The sequence below is a fragment of the Adiantum capillus-veneris genome, chromosome 1, assembly GCF_014529385.1.
Source record: "Adiantum capillus-veneris isolate H3 chromosome 1, ASM1452938v2, whole genome shotgun sequence".
In the NCBI taxonomy this organism is placed as follows: domain Eukaryota; kingdom Viridiplantae; phylum Streptophyta; class Polypodiopsida; order Polypodiales; family Pteridaceae; genus Adiantum; species Adiantum capillus-veneris.
The window spans coordinates 184,281,572-184,303,851 of NC_140931.1; the positions used below are offsets into that span (position 1 = coordinate 184,281,572).

At 39.6% G+C, this 22,280-nt stretch overlaps 1 protein-coding gene across 2 annotated transcripts; it reads left to right on the plus strand.

Moving 5' to 3' along the window:
* The first annotated feature begins 7,902 nt into the window (after window positions 1-7,902).
* On the plus strand, window positions 7,903-15,467 carry LOC147466144 (respiratory burst oxidase homolog protein A-like). 2 transcript variants are annotated; one of them, XM_086524348.1, is made up of 15 exons: window positions 7,904-8,541; window positions 8,715-8,895; window positions 11,294-11,342; window positions 11,456-11,569; window positions 12,012-12,431; window positions 12,609-12,995; window positions 13,116-13,211; window positions 13,419-13,534; window positions 13,647-13,749; window positions 13,864-13,928; window positions 14,057-14,225; window positions 14,339-14,512; window positions 14,622-14,750; window positions 14,971-15,049; window positions 15,143-15,467. In XM_086524348.1, exons 1-15 carry the CDS (start codon window positions 8,118-8,120, stop codon window positions 15,250-15,252), a joined length of 2,616 nt encoding a protein of 871 aa, XP_086380474.1. In that variant the 5' UTR covers window positions 7,904-8,117; the 3' UTR covers window positions 15,253-15,467. The 2 variants fall into 2 exon arrangements, with proteins under 2 accessions (XP_086380481.1, XP_086380474.1); XM_086524355.1 differs by lacking the exon at window positions 12,609-12,995 and having other exon boundaries at window positions 7,903-8,541.
* The last annotated feature ends 6,813 nt before the right edge of the window (window positions 15,468-22,280 follow it).

Sequence of the window (22,280 nt, forward strand, 5' to 3'; positions counted from 1 at the left end):
GAACATTCCTATCATACTTTGGTCGGAAGTAGCACTCGTGGGTCTCATGGTTGGTCCATTTACCCTCAATTGCACACCATTTTTGTGGCCTAATTGGTTGTCCTTGTTGAGGTATCCCTTGTCTTGGTCCCCTAATAGGTGCTTTTTGCATGTTGTTCATCATGTCGTTCATCCTTTTGAGCATATCTTCGATGGCGGAAAGTGGTGCTACAGCCACCGTTCTCACTTGTGTTGGTTTAGTGGATGCTGTTTTCTCGCTTTGGTTATCTTTAAAGACATCTTCTTCGTTGAAAATATCACAATTGTCTCCTAAGTCAATAGCATCTGACACACACTCTTCTAGGGTTGTATTCTTTTTACTATAGAGTATAGTATGAAGTTCTTTGTTTAGCAGTCCCTCTAGAAACAAAGATACAAGTCATTCTTCTGCAAGTATCTCTAGCCACGGGCATCTGGCAATGTATTGTTTCATTCAAGTTGCTCAATCCCTAATAGACTCATCATGTTTCTGTTTAAAGTTGTAGATTTGAGCTACTGTATTATGTTTGATCCCCGTTTTGGAACAAGCAGCTACAAATCCTTGAGCTAATGTATTCAAGTCCATGATTGACCTTGGTGGAATGTTTTGGAACCATCTCAATGCGTTTCCTTCTAATGTCATTCCAAACCCCTTGAATTGAGTATGGAATTCGAATATACGTTCCGCTCTTAGCACTTTCTTAAATCTTGCTAAGTGGTCGTATGGATCCCCTGATCCACTGTATTTTCTGACCCATTCTTGAAAATGAGCTGGTCTGACGCGTCTGTTTGGTTCAACTCCCGGTCTCATGGCAGTTGGTCTTGTTTTGAGTCTTTCAAACCAGTCTATTGGAAATCGTGACTCATGTAGCGCTGGACTGGCTTTAGTGTCACCCGGTTTTCTTCGTGATGAGGTGGTTTCTGGTTTCTTAACATTATTCTCAGATGATCTCTCATGGTGTTCATCTCTTGGAATTTTTTCTGGTCCTTGTCCCAATATCCAATCCCTTATGAATACCCTTGGTATTTGGTTTGTTCTACCTCCTCATAACAAAGTTGTTGTTATAACAATCCCTACACAGGTAGGTTGGTAGGTCTTCTGATCCCTTATCTTTGATCTTGAAGATATAGATTATCTTCATGGCCGTTAGTTGTCCTAATTTGGCATGTGAAGTCCACAGAAGATCTTTTACATTTCTATCCTCCCAACAATATACTCCGATCCTAGGATTATCCGTACTAAGCCGTTTCAAAGGCTTCAAATCTACTTGATCGTATCCCTCAAATTCTAAAGTTGGTGGTCCTTCTTTCGCTGACATATCTGAGATTATGGTGTTTACTTCTAACCTCCATTTTTATGTCATGTCAGGGTTTTCGACTTGTACATACTAAGTTCCATTTCTATCCATGTACATTTTCCCTTGTTTGTTTGCTTTAATCTCTTCTTCAAACTCAATACCATGGTCATCAATGCGAATAGCATACTCTTCGTTAGGATCCAGGTAAACCTGAGCTCCATGGCGATTAGTCTTATAAAAAGAGAGTATATGCTTGTAGCACATTGTCGTTCCGATTTCTGAGTGAGTCGAGTAAGAAGACATTTCAGATGTTGAATCTGAAAAAGTGTTTGAGACCTCTTCAAGAATAGTGTGCAAGAAATTGCCTTGATTCACGCTTTCTTTGGTGGATACTCTAGTTTCTCCGAGTATGCCTTGATTTCCAAGTACACAACCATATCTAAGGTTCATATAGACTTATGAAGCCCTGGATAGAGTACTCACCTTTGGATTGACTTGTTGTCAATTTCCACTTGATTCGATTGCTTCCTGTCAAGCTACTGATTCCTCGCCTGCAACCTGATTCTTATACAGATTTGAACAAGTTAGCTATTCTTCTATAAAGACAGTATAGTTTTTGCTAACTGTCGTGATTGGTCTATGTGTATCGCTTCAAATCAAGCTATGGGAGTTAGCAATTGACTTTCAGATTCGACTTTGGCAAAAATGAAAGGATTAATCTGCAACTTGGAAACTAAGTGAACATGTACCAATTTGGATCCGCTTGAATCTAAAATTTCCCGGTGGCTTTGTATTATGCTGGTCTAGCACTGTACAAGTTCAAAAGTCAAAACTGATCTCCCTGGGTAGCATTAGTAAATAATCGTGATTATTTACTTTTGCTAGTATTTTGCACTTTTTGGCTTGGTTTGGCAAGTATACAGCCTGTTAAAGTCCCTGGACAAGTTTCAACAAGTTTGGACAAAATCTGATCAAGTTTATCAATTGTTTTGTGTCCGTAGACTCTGATTTCAAGAACCTGGCTTAAGTCTCACTTTTGTGATCCAAATTTCACAAAAATTGATTTGTGGGGTCTACTTGATATACTTGACCTTGTAGTATACTCAAATTTGTAAAATTTTCAAGTTTTGAAGCAGATGTAAATAATCGTGATTATTTACTCCAGCTATATTTTTGCAAAATTTTTGTCCCAACTTTGACACAGATCTATTAAGCACCTCAAATTAAGGTCTCTAGCCAAGTTTCATCAAGTTTGGACAAGTTTTGGTCAAATGGTCATCAATTTTCTATCCGTAGATTAACTTTGCAAATTTGGTCACAATTTTCAATCCAATGATCCAAATCTTACCAAATTTGGTTTGTGAGCTTATTACAACATGGTTAAACTAGTGGTATGCCAACTTGGTCGAAAAAGTTGAAAAATAATACACATGTAAATAATCGCGATTATTTACAACTGGCAACTTTTTGGTCAACTGAGCATGTACACATGTTTATCACATCAATATAAGCCTATGAATCAAATTTCAACAAGTTTGGACAAATTTTTTCCCAGTTTTTTGCCAGTTTGGTGATTCAAATCTTTTGTGCCTTTACAAAAGTTGTTTGTACACATGCAATGAGTTAATGGTATGAACCTTGGTCAAATCTGAGCTAAAAGTTAATAATCGCGACTATTAACTTCAGGTTTGAAATGAACCAATTTTTGCAATTTTTCAATGGAGAGTTTTTTTATGAGCTATTTTAAGCCTATGAATCAAGTTAAGACTTAATTTGACCTAAAATGTCAAGAAAAAGTAAATAATTTGAGTTTTGGCCAACTCTTGAAATTTTTACCTCGAAGTGTCCTTGAGCTTACCCACTGGTTCATACAACTTTTAAGCTTACTCTCCAGTCGGATTGAGTGGTTTGGAGTCTTTTCGTGCTATTTCTAGCCGTAAACTTGAAATTTTGCAACTTCCAATAACAACTCACAATGATTCTTTCAGAGAGAGCAATGTTCTGAAATTCACTTCAGATTCTACTTACCATACTCCTAGATTCTCATGCAATGGGGTTGTGGAAAGTGTCCACAAACACTCGTTTTCTTGTCTTTTATGGTTTTTTGAGCATTGATCTTAAGATTTGTCTCGTCTATCAATCATCCTCAAAATCCTAATCTATTTCTACAATCCTACAATCCTAAAGGCACTCGACAAGTACGATTACTTCCAAGCTACCTCTACACAGCAAAAGACGACAATCTTAGGCTAAGCAATTTCTAAAAGAAAGTTTTGAACTCTAGGCGATCCTAGAGGAAGTTAAAGGATAACTTCACAAGACGCTCGTGTTTTTCCCTAGTTTAGGTGTCTTCGATCCCCGACAACGGCGCCAAATGTGGGACGCGTGTCTAACCTCAATATCCTATGTTACTGCAGTATTAGCGAGAACCACGATTAATTTGTCAATCCGTGGGATGAAGCTGATTCAACTAGTGCGTAGAGGCTACAAGAGGGTGTCAATCTTTCGGAAAACAACTAACAACTCGCATTTAACTCATGCTGCACTCAAGTGACAGAAATCAGTAAAAGCCAATCGCTGATCGGTAAACAAAACACATCCGTTGTAGCATCAAATGACATCCAAACGTAATGAAACTTCTAGGACATGTTTAAAATACCTAAGCACACATGCTTATGGTCTTAAATCCCACTTTAGGTCAAGTGCCAATATCGTGATTATTAACAGCAGTGGACTTTTGACCTAGTCGTTTCCAACCCAGAATGCATCTAAATGCTTAGCAATGATGCCCCAATACCCCGCCTATGCTTAGTTTTTGATTTGAAAGTGAAAATTTCTAGTTATGATGAAATTAGGCCGCGGATCGACGACACTAAAAGCTACGAAATACCAAGATGGGTGTTTACGTCAATGTGTAGAGCTCTTACCTGCGGTTGCACTGCAACAAACGCGATTGCAATGTGACAACCGGGGAGGGAGTAGGAAGCGCGAGAAGGAGAGAAGTGAGCGACGTTAGCTCACTCTGTGTATTTCATTATCCAAAACTTAATAATAACTTACAAAAATTGACTTTTATACCTTAGCCAAGGTTTTTGGTGGTCAAAACTAATAATCTTGGAGTTCTACCAAAGATGGGTAATGACAGGTTAATACGATCTGGAAGCTTGTAGCCCCAGCTCATCAATTACAAGGTTTATCCGAAAAAATAGGAGTTACAATTTTCCTGATTTATCAAAATAATAAGTGTTTTTTGCGATGAGAACTTTGAAAAATGGTATCCGTGGTATCTGTGTTAGCTTGCTGCTAAGAAAACTTATTCTTTTTAAAGCACTCATTGTTCAACCATCTTAATGGAGTTTTAAGCTCCACAATTTTATGGACATAGTATACATAGATGTTGGTGCTAATATCTAAATGATGAAAGCACAATAGAGGTAGGTTGCTAGCACTTTGAAGGCTTTGTTGGCAAGGCGTACAACTCAGAAATCAACCTCCTCCAAAGAGCATCATAAATATCCATCCATGCAGTAGCCAATTTAGCTAATCACAACCATTGGCTCTCTCAATTCACCTAGTGTGATGAGCTCAGTTGACGACCGTGCCAGTCTATAATCCAAGCAGATGTGCCATTACTTGTAATTGTGCCTCTCTTGTAGCAACCAAATAATGATGCTTTCCTTTGCAGCAATTTCTCTCAAGGTATCCAAACCATGCACATAGTTTACAGCCACTTTGGTTTGGCAACACAACCAAGAACACGCCAAGTACATTTTGTCACTTGAGTTTCAGTCTAAATCCTACCTATCTTCATAATGAGGCCTTGCTTGCAAAACTGTGTTAAGAACATGAGGTCGAGGGCAGCTAGCACACCATAGAGTGGTTCCCCAACAGAGAAATTCACAAGGTAGGCTGGTCTTTCATAGGCACCGTTTGCATGGTTGGTTTTGTAGCGTTGTTTGGATCATCTGTGGAATTCACCAACTCAAGTATTTCCTCCTTTGCTATGACGTTTTGCTCTATGTCAACAAATTCATCCTTGGCCTCCTTGGCCTACAACCAGGCCGCCCATTGCCTTGCTTATCAAAAAGTATGTTCAGAGGGATTACTCATGCATCATGCCTTTGACCGCCACACAATTGAGGCTCTCCACTGTAGCAAAAATTGTGGTCACGAAAAGTGTCGGACCATGAGGACCAACATATGCATTGTGCATGCCAAAATATTGTGTGGTCGTGCATGTGCTATGTACCTTTCTCATACTGAATGAAAAGATATGCTAGAAAAAATCAAAAGACTCTCTATTTTGTAATCATGAAGAAGAAGAGACTATATATGTACATGTATAGGACCATGTAGAGACTTGTCGAATGGGTTCAATAGATTTGAATCGGCATGGTATCTAGTCGTATACATGTTACTAGCAAAAGCCACACCATCAATAATTTGATACAATTAGTTAGGAATTTCTTATCGATTACAATTAGTTAGGATTTTCAAATTTTGTATTACTCTACATCGATTGTGTCTTTGTACATTATTGAGGAGCTACATTGGCAGTTCTAGATAGTCTTTAGGCATAATGAAAGATTTGGTACCTACATGATGTGGATTGTATTCGTACGCATCCCCTACATAGCCATCCCATAGGTGATGTAGGTATGCAAAGTGCGCAATGTGTGCATGCGGTGCGGGAAGAGAAGAGAGGCAGGAGAGAGAGAGAGAGAGAGAGAGAGAGAGAGAGAGAGAGAGAGAGAGAGAGAGAGAGAGAGAGAGTAGTTCCTTTATTGCTTACTAGAAGGAGAAGTATTAGTGTTAGTGGTGTAGGGTCAATCAAGGAATGGGCAGCCAATACACCCTTTTACCTTAACAATCTCTCATGTAAAGGCCAATGTGGTTGTAAGTGGTTATTACTGAAGCTAGTATGTACAACCGTGAAGCGCGACCCCTTCACCCTTGTACAACTGTGTTCACTCTACACCCACCAACTTGATGCAATGTACTGCAAATCGCTCCATGGGCCAAGCTCTTTGTAAGAGCATCGTCATTAGTGTGGATCTTGAGAAGCTCCAACCACTTATCCGTCAACACATCCCGAATGAGATGATACCTCACTTCAATGTGCTTTGACAAAGAAATCAGACATTGCGGCACTCACAATGAGACGTAACATGAAGATTCTCAATGTCACAAGTAGCCCACACAAGTAGGACTCAAGACATAGTTTATCGTAGTGTCTCCTCTCCTCTGGTAGAAATTGACGGCTCTCTTGCTATTCCGTTCCCTTTTGCCCTCCTACTCCAATTTCATGTGCGCAAAACACGAGTAGATGGTACGATTTTTTAAAATAAAAAGATGAGGAGAATCAACACAGAGTCTCCTCATGCAATGTGTGTAACGAGGCAAATTGGGAAGATTCATTTTATTTTTCGTTTCTCAAATAAAATGGGTAGTTTGAGAAATGCATGACAAAGAAGTTGGAGTTACTTGCATGGCATCTTCAAATCACCAAATGAGTTATCTATGAAGACCATCCACGAAGGCTCCTCCTGTGAGGAGATTTCACAGGCCCTGTGGTGGCTTGTGAGGGATTGACAGGTTGTGGCCTTGTCATGAGGAGAGCGGGGTTGGATAGGCCAAGCGTAGGAGGAGATCTAGAGGGTTGTGAAAGACAAATCGGGTGCCATAGAGGGCGACGCGTTTAGCCAAGGGTGGGGCCAATGGAGCCAACAATCAGAAGACACAAAGGGTGGGGCTGATGAGCCCAAAGGATGAGAAGGGAGAGGCAGAATCAAGGGTAAAGCTACGGACGGAGCCGACGAAGCAACAAAGGGGAGGCAGAGGCGGGGGAAGTGGAGAATATTTGTGAGTATTGGTTTGTTTTTTCCAAGATTTGAGTGAGTAGGAGCGAGTAGTAGTCACTGTAGTGATGAACCCTCAGGACTAAGTGACACCGGGCATGGAAGATTGAGATCTACGGCGGGGGATTGTGGGCCGTAGATCTGGGTGGCAGAGTCGAAAGTAGTACCCTAGATTACTTTTTGTAATCTATGATATCTTAGATTACTTTCGGCTGTCGTCGCTTTGTATACATGTTTTAAGTAAATTAGGGCCCCCACGCTTCAAAACACGCACATGGCGAAGTGGTTAGGGCGTGTGTCTCTCATGGGTGAGATCACGGATATGACGAAGTGGTTAGGACGTGCGTCTGCCATGGATGAGGTCACGGGTTCAAACCCCACGCCCGCAAAATGAGATACCCTAGTTTACTTTTGAAACACGGGTACCGTAGATTACAAAAGTAATCTAGTCTCGAGGGTGATCAACCCCACATATATCAGAACCATTGTCTTCTTTGCTTTTCCCATTGCATGTGCGGAGGCTTTGTGAGTGCCAGTGTGCCATTGCCAGAGGCGCCCTCAGCAAACAAGGAGGTTGTCTGGCAAATAAATTGTGTTTCTTGAGGAGAATGGCCTTCGGCGCGCCATATTACAATTTACGATCACCTAATAAGGCCACAAATTTGTGGCGCGCCAAAAACCTTCCGCTAGGCCTACTCTACTCTCTCCTTTTCAAAGAGCGCTGGATCATGTGAGAAACGAGTCAGCTCGTAACTGTTTCGAGGGTGTACCTACATGAGGCTCACTAGTGAGAGCTTCTCTCTCTCTCTCTCTCTCTCTCTCTCTCTCTCTCATTTTCAGCTGTGTGCAGTCATGTCTGTTGCGCCCGTGAAAGGTATCTCGCTGCCCAAGTACTCTCTCTATAAATTCTGTCGTTCCTAAGCAATCATTTAATTCCTTGACCATGAGCTCATCCATATCCATCCAGGTTGAGGTAGATATTCCCCCATTAGCCTTCCAAGCTCCCCCTCAATTCCTTGACAGGAAATCCTCCTTTTCCTCACTTGTCAAGCAAGTAGCGCATGCCCTCACAGTACACACCTCCTCTTTCGGCCGCCCTACAGTACCTGCTAGTGTCATTGACATGACCCCTAGCAATATTCACCATAGGTGCTCTGCGCCCTCAGCTGCAACGTCCACCTCCTCGACCTCTTCTAAGCTTTCACGCACACGGAGTAGTGCCACCTATGCTCTTGATGGGTTGAGGTTCATTTCTACTGCCAATGCAGCCAACTCCGACAAGGCGTGCGAAATAGTTGCCAAGCGATTTGATCAACTTGCAGATGCTCACGGCATGCTCTCTCGCTCCAATTTTGCACAATGCATCGGTAAGGACATGCTCACTGCAGCTTCAATACTCTATATGGAGGTGTTGAAGCTGCAGTTGTAATTATTGTTGGAAGCAGTACTGGTATAGACACGTTGATCAATGCAACACAAATTATGACCACCACACCAATTAATTTTTAGCCTGATCCGCACTATAATTGCATTATTGCAGGGATGAAGGAATCCAAAGAGTTTGCACTTGAGCTCTTCGATGCACTTTGTAGGCGGCATGATCAGTCCTTGCAGGGCAACCTTAATTATGATCATGGAATCAGTAAAGCTGACTTTCACGACATGTGGAAAAGGATTTCAAACCCCAACTTCGACTCAAGAATGCGGATATTCTTTGACATGTAAGTCCCTTTTCTCACAAGGTGTGTGTGTGTATGAGAGAGAGAGAGAGAGAGAGAGAGAGAGAGTGCCTCAAGAGAGGTCCTCTAACTAAGAATCACCTTATCACAAGAAGTTTTGAACAGATTCTCACAATAATTCCCACATTATGACTTATCTCAACATCATTGAGCTTATGTGAGGGAGGCACGGCATACCTAGCTAGGTATGTAGTGACTCCCGAACAGAAGCTCATGATGTTATGTATTGTATGAAAAACACTGAAAAAGGCTCCCTTTTCCCTACATGAGAAAATTTCTAAATCTTCTTGTGTTAGAGGACACCTTGTTTTAGGTTAAGAATCTCTCCTTTAGCGATTACAATGCACCCCTTTTCATCATGAGGGCACAAGGGATGACAGAAAAGGAGTTTATTTCCACATTTAATTAACCAAGCCAACTAAAAAGCAAAATGGTTGTCCTTTAATAAGAATCTTCACAAAAAAAAGGAAATAGAACATGTTTTCATCATAAAAAGCTTATAATATTAACATGTACTAATCAAAAGAGTAAAAAGGCCAATAAAAATCCTAAAAGAAATCCTATTGTGCTTTCTTTGAGAGAACAAGAGAAATCATTCAACTCATGCAAACATATTTCTTGTAAAAGTAATCATTGTTCTGAGATGAGAATCGAAATAACTCATCACCACTTTGGACTGAGGTAAAACAATTAACCCTACCACATAGGCGGCTCCCCCTCCAAAGGCCAAAAAGGGGGTGAAAGTGCTTTCAACATCTTAGGAGACATCCACACGGAAGGGAGGAATTGTTTTGAGTTAACCCCCTTCCCCTTCTGCTAATTGCACCTCAAAGAGGTCCATTTGCAAAAGAAACATATTATGATCCCCAGCCTCTGATGTGTGTGTGTGTGTGTGTGTGTGTGTGTGTGTGTGTGAGAGTAGCGAAGTCACATCAATACCCCCCTTCGTTTGGGGGTTACCTTAATGCACCTTTTTTCTTTCTCCCTTACAATGTAATAACCGCGTCTTTTGGGCCTCTCTCTATAGGTCAACATACATAACTACTCTCTAGCTTATAATAGTCTATCATCAAACTATAATTTTGAGTAGCTAAATTTGTTTTTCTATGATCAAAGCATAACTTTTTATCACATGTACTTCAAATGTTGTGTATAAAACATGAATTTTCTCTCTCTAAATTGGAGAGAGAAAAGGGAAATTTCTCTCTAACATTGTCAATTGACTTATGAAACTAGAGACTGTGAAAATGTTGACTTTAGCAGTTTTAGGAGACTTAAGTACTTTCAAAAGCAGTTAAGAAATCTTGCATCGTGACATGACCTTTTAAGATTATAGTGACCTAGAAATGACCTCGCACTCAGTCAAGAATCACTCGCAAACATGGCCTAGAGAGATGGTGATCAACTACGCTTATCCCCATGGACATGAATATTGAGGGGAAAGGGGTAATGTTGGGAAAAATAGAGGCAAGAGCATCACTTTTTCTCTATACAGTAGGCTTATTTAGGCAAAGATAGACAAAAGCTACCAAATTTTCTCAGATTGGGCAATTTTATAGCTATATGAGCCTTAGAAGATGTGTCATCTCTCTTTGTAGGTGAGTTGTCTCCCTAAACATGCTTACAGTTATCTGTCAACACTTTCAAAGATCTCTCTTCTTGCTGCTACACTTTAAAAGATTCTGATATGACAATGAAAGCAACAGTGGGCAACATTCTAAGCTTCTACTTAGCATACTTCTAGCTCTCTCTCATTCTCCTTGTAGGCACTCTCTATTCTTATAGATTTGAGCCCTTTAGAGTGGGACTCTTGCATGATTATTTGAAGCAACTATACGCTATTGGCATATGATATTGTAAGCTTCTCCATATAATGAAAATCATAAAAATGCTCACCCGATATGCATGATCGCTCCATTTTGTGATTACATACAAAGTCCTTTCAAAGGGGTGCAATCCTTAATTTAGTTTTAGTAGTTGCTTGTTTACGTCACAATATACTTGCTATAGAATTACCCAGGTACTATGGGATATTAGATTTCATTCCTACCATCTTTCTCCTCGCATAGTATGGACAGGTATTATGGGCAGACCATAAAGAGCGGCGATGGGATGAGGTGGAATCTTTAGATGGATTTATTTTGAGATAGTCATGCTCTAGGTCAAGGGGTGTTGGCCTAGTAATTAAGATGAGGGGCTTTAAATGTACCAACTATGGTTCAACCCCGGAGACATGTGGGTGTGAGTGAGTGGGCGTAATTCCATAAAAACTAGTCTTACAAATAAAAAATAAAAAATTGTGCTTTGGGTTTCTTGGGTTTAAGCTTGTGACATTCACCAGCTTTGAACACCTCACGTTCTTCAAATGGCTGCAACGCAGGTGCGACAAGAATGGCGATGGCCGCATTTCCGAAGACGAAGTGAAAGAGGTACTCTCCCATGGCTTGTTGTAATGAGACGTGGTAGCGACTCCTGCTATTTCATGGTTACCTTGGGGTCTGTATTTCTTATCGTTGTGCTACTGCCGTGTCTTCATGACCAGGTCATCCGGCTTAGTGCCTTTTCCAATAAGCTCTCCAAATTGGGGGACCAGGCAGATGAGTATTCCGCCATGATAATGGAGGAGCTGGACCCAGACCACCTTGGCTATATTGAGGTCGGCTTTCTCCTCTTCTCTCACATTTGCATTCGAATAGGATCTTTTTGAGCATACCTGTAAATGCTGACAAGTTTGAAATATAATTCAAGTTTCTGGTTCATGTGCTGCTTTCATGTATGCATGTGCTCTCTTGTGTATGCACACTTGCAAGTGCATTTCAAAAAGCTCTTATGCTGTATATGTACATGGCTACTCTTCCGAGTCTTTTTCAACATCATCATCCCAAACAAGTCTAGCTTAATCAGGCAAGTTTCTGAGTTTTTGGCTTGTGAGAGAGGATATGCACAAAGATCCAGCCATGCTTGTATGCTTGCATGAGTGGGCAGAACGCATGACATTGGAAGCATTTAATATGGTGCATGGGCATATGGTCCATCTCATTTTGATCGCACTGCTCAAAAATAACTATTTGGAGTTTCTCATTTTATAAAATCAACAGCTATGGCAGCTAGAGACATTATTTCAAGGCATGGTAGCTTCTTACAGCAAAGAAAGGCACTTAAGCTACAGCAGGACACTCAGCAAGACAATGGTGCCACGAAGATGGAGGTCTCCTTTGCATCGCTTTTGGGAGCAATCAAAGGCCTGCCTAGTTGATAATAGGAGGCATGCATGGGTGCTCTTATTATGGTCGATGGCAGTTCTGGGGCTCTTCACCTGGAAGTTCTTGCAGTATCGTCAACGATCGGCATTTCAAGTGATGGGCTACTGTGTTTGTACAGCCAAAGGTGTGGCAGAGACGCTCAAATTGAACATGGCCCTCATCCTCCTGCCCATGTGTCGTAATACCATCACTTTCCTCCGCTCCACTTTCCTCGGTTCAATCGTCCCCTTTGATGATCACATCAACTTCCACAAGGTACATATGATAAAATGCACATTTTATGTGTTTTCCCTGTTGTGTTTTCTGCTTGGCTCTCAAATTCTACCTTTTCAAAATTTTTGGCCTAACTAGAGCACATTCCTGGTCTTTCACACTGCTTGTTAATACTTGCTCTTGCGCAATATTTAAAATACTAGAGTTGCTTACATCTAGGTGATTGCTGGAGCCATCGTTGTAGGGGTGAGCATACACTCAATTGTTCATTTAACATGTGATTTCCCAAGACTTGTAACAAGCTCAAATGAGACTTTCGTGAGGAACCTTGGAAGCGATTTTCATTTTCACAAGCCCTCATACAAGGACATGCTGGAGAGTGTGGTGGGTGTCACGGGCATAAGCATGGTTCTTCTGATGGGCTTCTCCTTTACACTTGCTACTCATGCATTCAGAAGGAATGTGGTCAAGCTTCCAGGTCCTTTAAAGAAGATGGCCGGTTTTAACTCTTTCTGGTATTCCCACCATTTATTTGTGGTGGTGTATGCTCTCCTTATAGTCCACTCCTTCTTCTTATTCCTTACACATGATTGGCGTGCAAAGACGGTAATATAGTCCACTCTTCTCGAATTTTTCCGATTGTGCTACTTTGGTTTGACATTCCTTAACTTTGCTGAAGAAAGGTTTCATGTCCTGCAAAGATGAAAGGTTTCATTTTCCTCGCAGACCTGGATCTATCTTTCCATTCCGGTTGTGCTATATTTAAGTGAGCGGATTGTAAGGGCCTTCCGTTCAAGCCGTTACTGCGTGAACATCATCAAGGTACAAGCAATGAGTTGTGGAAATTTGAAATAATATTGAGTAGTGGATGCATGAACCGAGAAAATTTTGAAAGCTCTAAATTAGTTTTTAAAATTGAAGTTGGCTAGGTCTCAAGGGACATTGAAGCAAATGATAATTGCGATTTTAGCGTTTGTAATTGTGCATTGTTGTCAACTGAACATTTGTGTATCAACTATGACAAACCAGGCTGCTGTTTACCCTGGAGATGTGCTGGCTATTCATATGGCAAAGCCACCATCTTTTGAGTACAAAAGTGGAATGTACTTGTTTGTGAAATGCCCTGACATCTCCCCCTTTGAATGGTAAGACTCTATAGGTGGTGCTTGCTACCAAGCATTCTTTTCATAGTTAAGTGTTGGTCAAGGTTTCCCTCGCTCTAATCCTTGTTGAGTAATTTGGCCATGTTTACGATAGGCACCCCTTTTCCATCACTTCCTCCCCTGGAGATGATTTTTTGAGTATCCACATTCGGACACTAGGAGATTGGACCAATGAAATGAAGAAGAGGTTTTCTAAGGTTGGAATTATGTATTGGGGATTGTTATTGGCACTTTCGCCTGCTGTTTCGTTGAAACAGGCTCATATGTCACTGAAGTAGATTCTTAACAATACACATTTGTTTGCATTATAGGCATGTCAGTCTGCCCAGCAATTACCAACAGCTGATGAGGTCTTCAATGTTGATTACCTTCCCAGGTAGCTCTCCCTCAATATGTCAAGCTAAATCAATTTGCCGTTTGTAGGAAAGCAAACCTCACCTTCATTCTGTAGTCACTTTTGACCACCCATTATGTGCTGAGCACTTTTCCCCTCTCTCATTGTAGGTTTCCCGGATTAGCTATTGATGGACCCTACGGTGCACCGGCACAGAACTACAAGCACTATGATATTTTACTTCTCATTGGCCTTGGTATTGGTGCAACTCCATTCATTAGTGTATTAAGAGATATGCTCAATTCGATGAAAATGGAGGAACCGTTCAGTACATCTGATGTAAGCTGTGACTACAGCGTTCATTTTTCTTGGCTCTTATGGTAAAAGTCATTATCTGTGTGTCAGGAATTTGCAGTATTTTGCTCATTTAATGCTTGCTATGGAGATTGCAGATTTCCCAAGAAGATCAACCAAGTAATGTTTACAGCTATCAAAGTTCAAGAGATGAGAAGAGGCAGAAGCATATTGGCCCAAAAAATGCTTACTTTTACTGGGTTACTAGAGAACAAGGGTCGTTTGAGTGGTTCAAAGGGGTCATGAATGAAGTTTATGAATACGATACTCAGGTTTAAAACTCTCTCTCTCTCTCTCTCTCTCTCTCTCTCTCTCTCTCTCTCTCTCATACACAAATTGGAAGCAGAGTTTTGCTAACTTCTTTCCTTGATTGCGAAATAGTCAGTGATTGAGATGCACAACTACTTAACTAGCGTGTATGAGGAAGGTGATGCTCGGTCAGCTCTTATCACCATGGTTCAAGCCCTTCAGAATGCAAAAAATGGTTTGGACGTTGTGTCAGGAAGTCGGGTAAGGAGCTGTCTCTAGATGAATTGTGACCTCTTACTCCTGGCTTCTGCAAATTTGGAATGCTTCTTAATGCCATTCGGCGAATCTCTTTCCCTCAATGCATGTTTAATCAAAAGATTGTGTATGCATAATCAAGTATGCATATGGATAGATTTATGTGAATGGAATACACAAATGTGGTTATGGACACAAGCTTTAACCTTACCCTGATGTTGAACAGGTTCGGACGCATTTTGCAAGACCCAACTGGAGAAAAGTGTTCTCGAATATCTCATCGAGGCACAAAGGATGCAAAATTGGTAACTGTGCCTTTTGTTTTGCATCTTGTTAGTCTGGCTGTTTTAGTTGATACTGGATCATCTCAATAGTTTTTTTCCCCCCCTTTTTGATAGGGGTGTTTTATTGTGGGCCTGCATTGCTTGCGAAAGAGCTACTAGGCCTTGTGAAAGAATACAACCAGAGGGGCAGCTCCAAGTTTCATTTTCACAAAGAAAACTTCTAACTTGCAGTTCTTACTTGATCACCATGCAGCGTGTACATTGTAATATTAGCGCAATCATCCTCACTTCGATTGATACCCCAACTGTAAACTATTATAATCTTCTCAATCAAAAACTGGAAGAGAAACTTGCACCCTTATTCATCCATTTTCCTAGTGATCCTGTAAATTCATCAATGCTTGGCCTTCATGAGGCAAATTGATAATATTTTGCCTAAGGGAAAGCAATGTGTAGGAACTGCATCTCTAATCATTGCTGATATCCTCATTGAAGCTTGAAAATTCCAATATGAGTCAATTGCTGCTATCAGCCTATGTTGCGAAAGATCCTCGTATGGCTATATATATTTATGTATGTGAGAATATATATTTAAGCAAATAAATTTCCCAATGAGTTACAAAGAATAGAGTGCAAAAGTGACCTTAGAACTTTTTATCCTAGAAGTCAAAGCAGGCACACTCTTTCATCCAAAGTGGAGGGGAGTCAGAAGACTTGTCTATCAATTCATAAGAGGCACCTATAAAAAGGAACAAATACCATATGTTTCATTTCTTGATTGTGACACTTGTCGATCAACATTTTACTAACATCTTGATTTGAAAACACTTCATACACTCATATATATACATAGTTAAACAATTAGAACCTTCTATATAAGTTTTTGAAAAAGAAATTAATTGTGACACTATGGATGAAATAGGAAGCAAAAGATCAAGGCTTCTCCACATGTGTGAATTGGAGCTAATTTAAAACGCAACAGGACCTATAGTTGAAACATCGAGAGGAATTGGGAGACGGGTAGGAGGTCGACTTAAATCTGTCTCTTTCTTTCTCAATCTTCATGAGCTTGAGTCTCTTGTCTCTTTCTTTCTCAATTTTCATGACCTTGACAAAAGAGGTAGCAAAATTTGAGTGTGGCTAGTGGAAAAGGTTTCTTCATGAGTGTCAACATGTTAACCATCAATGTGTGTTGAACCAGCCCAAATTGAGCCACGGGGCTATAGTAGCACTAAACTAAGGATAGCAAGCATGTTCAACTTCAACCTCATGCACATCTCCAATAATCACATCATCCACATAGATACATACTATCATAATACTTGTCTTATCCTATCGTATATACAATGAGTGATCCGCATTAGCCATACGAAAACCAATAATAATCAAACACACTGCAATCCTTTCATATCAAGCTCTAGGTGCTTGCTTCAGCCCATAAAGTGTTTTTGTAAGATTACATACATATATGAGGTGACTCAAAATTTTATATTCTTGTGGTTGTGCCATATACAAAATATCATCATGCAAGAATGTATTTTGTATCCATTTAATGTAAAAATCCAACCCTTCGACGCAACCACTAGAGTAATAACATGAATGGTAGCAATCTTAGCCACGGTACTAAATGTCTCCTCATAATCACTCCCATATGTCTACGCATAGTCTTTTGCTACCAGTTTAGCTCATCATGACCTACAGCCAGATTTGGCATCCTTGGATATTATCTTTCTCTTCTCCTTTTCTGGATACATTTCATGCACTAATGGGACTCACTCTATCATGCAACCCAACATTCCATGGATTTTAGCATTGTCGTACAAGGTGACCATTATGGTCCACTCAAAACCTATGACTACACACCTGCATTGTTTGAAGTAGCCATGGTGTCCATCCAAGATCAACTTTTACATCAGCATATCAACTCTTCATTTCAGTAGAAATAATATTTTTGCTCATGCTCACCTTGTGTGTCACATGGTTATAACATTTATACCCTTTCTGATCAAGGAAATAACCAATAAACATACATTTTTCACCTTTCAATTTTGACATTGTTTGTAACTTATCTTTCATGAAAAATACATCCAAACACTTTGAGGTGTGTCAAATCAAATTTTTTGGTAGTGAACTTTTCTCATATGTCATATAATGCATATCAATCATGTTCATACTTTTTTGTAAACAATCGTACAAATTGCCTCATCCCAATAACAATAAGGCATATTCTTCTCATTCATCAAAGGTTTTTTTATAATAAACTGTTCTCCAAGCATCATATTATGCATAGCAGTAGTAGGAGCCATATTCATAATGTAGACAGCCATATAAATTGCTTCAACCCAATAACAATAAAGTAGAGTCTTCTAATTCATCAATGCTCTTGTAAATTTTACAATGTGCCTATTTTTCGCTCAGCAATACCATTTTGCTACAGAGTATACTTGCATGAAAGATGCCTCCCTTTGTCTTTTCAAAAAACCAATAAACTCGGTGGAAAATTGTTCGCCCCCTCCAAGTGACCTTATGCACTGTGCATACTTCTTTAGGAAAAGTTTGGACTCAAAAATGGGCCTTGTAAGAATTGTTGATGTGGCATAGCTTTCAAAAAGTGGGGATCGGTAATTTTTTTGCAAATAAGATCCAAACTTGTCGGAGGTTGGATATTTAGAATCTACTCTTCAAATGCTATCTATTGATATATAGCATGCATGTATCGGACATTGCCTTCATGTAGATCTAGAAAAAGGTGATTTTAGATTATCGTAACGGTAACAAAACTTGGCTGATTGAAAAAAAATGGCATAACTTTCATAGAAGTCATCCAAACTTTTCGGATCTTGGCTCTTTAGAATCCATTTTTCAAGAACTTTCCAATGATAGGTCATATCATGGGGTTCTAAGCAATATTTAGAGGGGTCTACTGGGTTGCTTTCTTTTGTATAACTTTGATGATGTGGCACTCTTAAAAGGCCCAAAAATGAGTTCAAAATTTTCCTAATGCTTAGTCTGCTTTTTTGCCATAGCCTTAGAATTTTGAAAATTGAGTAAATACCTCATTTTTCTTCTTCTTGAATTACACCCGTAATTTTCTAACATGTTTATGAATCAATGCCACATAAAACGTGCATCTACCATACATGTAGTCTTTGCAAGACCCCATACATCAGTATATACTAACTCCAACACATTTTTGCTACATGCGCATCATGAAAAAAAGGACCTCTTGCTTGCTTTTTGAATTGACAATCCTCAACAAATCTTATGCATTATGCATTTAAGCCATATTGAACACCGAAAACGTTGCAACAAGCTATTGACTTTTCATTGTTTTCAGCCTCTGTACACTTGCATGGTTCAATACACTTATGCCAAATGTCCATATCTATTGCAAACATGGAAAATTGTATCTCAAGTGTTGGAATTAGGGTTGTAGGGACGCGCACATAGCTTGAAGAACGTGAAGAAGCTCAAGGAACACATTAGAGAGTATATTGCTTAGTGCGCAAACAAAAAGTTAAGTCAGCCATATAGTGATGGAAATAAATACAATGGACAAGGAAAAAAACCTTCCAATGAGGGAAAAAGTGCCCCAATGGTCCTAAGTGTATTCACACACATCACTATCACATACATGGTAACAAATACAATGGACGTAAATAAAATGCAGAGGTGAAATAACCTCTTAGTAAGAAAAAAAGTGCCCCAATGGTCCTATGTGTGTTCATGCACATCATTATCACATACATGGTAACAAATCCCCAGGGAGTGATGCGGTGAATAAGAGCTGGCACATAATGTATAGGGAAGTGCCATGCCCTAAGGACATGATCAATTCACAAAGAAATCAAGCCCAAAGCTTTGCAGAAAGCTTTGAACTTCTCACGAGGAAATTTATAAGCAGATGGACCAAACAGGCACCCTCCTAGTCGGTGACCTCTTCACAATGCCATCATTTTTATACTCCGATTTTTTTATAAATAAAAGCCTTGTAACTAAAAGAAACTCTAATTATCATTAAGCCGAATGATTATTGAGCCGTATCCGTGTAAAATTTGAGTTGTACTCTTTGATTTCGAGTCTTGGGGCATCCACTAAGAAATATGTAAAATAGCACATGCGAACAAAATAAGGGATTTATAATTAGGTACATTTACAAAACAAGTGACTTACACAAAGGGTTTTTGAATTGAGAAAGTGAAAAATTTCATACATAAGGGCTAGATTTTTTACAAAAATGCGTACATAAAGGGTACATTTAATACTTTGAAAATATATAAGTAAGGGATTATTTAAATACCTCTTGCTCGCATGTGTTATATGCAATTTTTACATAGTGGACTCCTTGGGTTATGAGTTTTGAGCCTTGTAAGCCGGCCATTGGCCAAAAGAGCCTTAGGTATAAAGTCCAAATTTTTAAAGTTTGAACACAACCCCCTTGTAGGATTATCTAAAGTTTTGGAGCTTTTGAGCGTACGTCTGAGAACGCTTACTCTCAAGCACTTTGCAATCAACTTGTCTCAGGATCTGGTAATCCAAATTCGTTTCTGACAATGGCATTGTGCTCCTTGTCTTGTACTCTTTAAGTTAAGTGTGATCATTCTCAATTTTGTTGTGGTTTTGCGATCACCTGTCTGCAAGCTAAATCTACTATTTTGAGACGTAAATGTTTTTTTTTAACATGTTAATCGTAAGAGAGTGTTCCTAGACCCTAGGGCGACTTTTCTAGATAGGTATGCTGTAGTTTTCAAAACCTTGATCATGATGGATAGTGATTTTGGTACCTTGTCGGATTGCGACTTGACTTGGTAGGTTAGTGTCCCTAGACCTCCTCTTGAAGTTTCATTTCATTTCAAGTCCGTTCAAGTGCCAAAACAATGTGACAAACTAGAGCGATAAGACAGGCAGATTGCATGAGTAGACAGTGATAGATTTGCTAGTGCTATAGAAAACTTTGTTCCGTAGGTTCACTTCTTGATGTTGACACACTCAAAGAGACTTTGTGCCCCATCGAGTTGCATCCCTAAGTATTGACCGTATGCTAGTGCCAGACAGTTATGATGTAGATGTCCGATCACGGCGACCCACTAACCTATGGCGCCGTTGTCGGGGATAGTGATCCTTAGGTGGTGAGAGACCTTGTCGTAGCTGTAGCTTTCTTCTCTTTAGATTCTGATATCCGTTCCATTTACACCTTAGTAGTCAAGCAACTAGACACTGGGTTTAGTGCTTGGTAGAGGCTAGAAGTTGGGGACTTGCTAGATCTACTCTTGAGAGGCATAGGGAGTTGTGAGTGAGATATGAAAGGCATTTCATTTTGCATTTTTCTCGATGCTTTGAAAGTATTGTTCCATCGTCCATTTCACTTCTAATTTTGCACTGTTTGTTTATTTTTGTTCCTAGAATCATTTCAACACACTTACGAGTAAGCTAAGTATTTACCATCAAATTGGGCTAAAAAGTTCATAACAAAAACTGTAGAAAACCATATTTTGGTAAGCTAGACCATAACTCTAAAAATTTGAAAATTTGATGGTCAGATCTTGAAAGGTGATCAAATCCAAAATTTGTGGAAAAAGGGGATAACCAAACTCAAGAGAACCAATCTGGAAAGTTTCATCCAGTTTGGTGGAGGAACATGGATCGCGATCCATGTAACTGTCTGAATAGAAACTAATATCATTCGGTTAAGAGTGGTATCTAATCAATGAATACATAATTTTGGAGTAAAATTGACTCTGAAAACACACTCAAAATATTTAAAAAATGAGCAAAAATCGTAAAAGCTTTGAAATTTGATCGAAGTTTGGGGTTTTTTAACTTTTACAGATCCAAATCCAAAAAGAGGTGAGAATTGACCTCTAGAGGGCATAAACATTCTATTGACCAAGTTTCATGCCAAAATGTTGTCAACCATGGATCGCAATCCATGTGCCTTTTAAGCATATGCGGCTATGATTTGAGCAGTAGATAATTGACAACATTTAGAACAACTTTTACAAAGGGCACCATAGCAAAAATTGCAAAAAAGTTGATCAGATCCTCAAAAAACTAGTAGCTAGTCAAAAACTGCAAGACGAACACAAATTTTTTCTTTTGATTGACAAAAAGTTTTTCAAATCCAAAACAAAGTGGTGGACTAGACCACTGAAACTACAAGTAATTATCAAGCCAAAGTCAGTGTGCAGATCTAATGGAACATGGATCGCGAAAAAAAATACCTTTTTTTATATTTTGGACAGAGACCATACAAACTTGTAGTAGGGGCCATTGCAAACAGAACTACCAAAAGCAAGGTAGCAAAAAAGTTCAAAAAGTGGGTCAAAAGGAGGACAAAAGCACTTCAAGTCAAAAAACCTCCAAGCAGACCTAGGGTTTGAATTTTGGGTGACCTAAATTGGTCCAAATCACATAAAAACCATAGCTGTGGCACCAAGTTTTAGCAGGATTGACACAAAGGTACATGGATCGCGATCCATGTTTCTTTGCCACAGATGAAGCCCATACTCATACCATAGCTAGCACTAGTCCCTACAAGCATAGTGTCCTTTTCAAAATTGAATTTGGAGTTGATTTGTGGGATTTACAAGCAAAACAAGATTTTTTTTTTCAAAAATGTAATAAAATTCTGTTGGTTTTAGATTTTGACTAACAGAGTGGTTGTAAACTCATAGCCACCAATTGCATTTTGTAGAGATTACAAATCTAGAGTGTGCGGCTCATAGTGCTTTGAATCAAAGAATTCGGATGCATCATAAAAGGTAATAGGTCAGGGTGCAAGAGTGTTTTCTTGATGTATATGCGATCAGATAGATTATGCCAGAGTAGAAGCCCTACTGTTAGAGACCAAGTTATTCATATCTCGACAGAAGAGAGTGTCAATCAAGGACCGTTGTCAACCGTAGAGCCAATCCTAGAGGAAATTCAATCTGATACTTCTTTTGAGAGATTGTATACCTATATGGCTGAAGGATTCAAGAGTGTGAGCTTTAAAGAGGGAACAATCATGGGAGAGAGACATCCCAACCAGCACCAACCATGAAACTGTTGCACTTGAAATTTCACTTTGCAAATGTATAGGGTGCTAAAATTTACAAAGATGGTATGGATCGTTATTGTGTGAAACTAGAAGAGAGACCTACCGAGTTTAAGAACATAGTTTGTGTGGACTATAGTGGCAATTGATACTTTGATAAGGAGGGAACCATGTATTTAGTCGTGAAAAATTTCTATATTGTGGACAAGTGGGGAT

What these genes read in the sequence shown, in the direction of transcription:
- LOC147466144 (XM_086524348.1), top strand. Translation starts at nt 8,118, where the DNA reads ATGAGCTCATCCATATCCATCCAGGTTGAGGTAGATATTCCCCCATTA. An exon ending in ACTGCGTGAACATCATCAAG is followed by an intron (nt 13,212 to 13,418) that starts GTACAAGCAATG and finishes ATGACAAACCAG; the next exon opens with GCTGCTGTTTACCCTGGAGA. An exon ending in GCACAAAGGATGCAAAATTG is followed by an intron (nt 15,050 to 15,142) that starts GTAACTGTGCCT and finishes CCTTTTTGATAG; the next exon opens with GGGTGTTTTATTGTGGGCCT.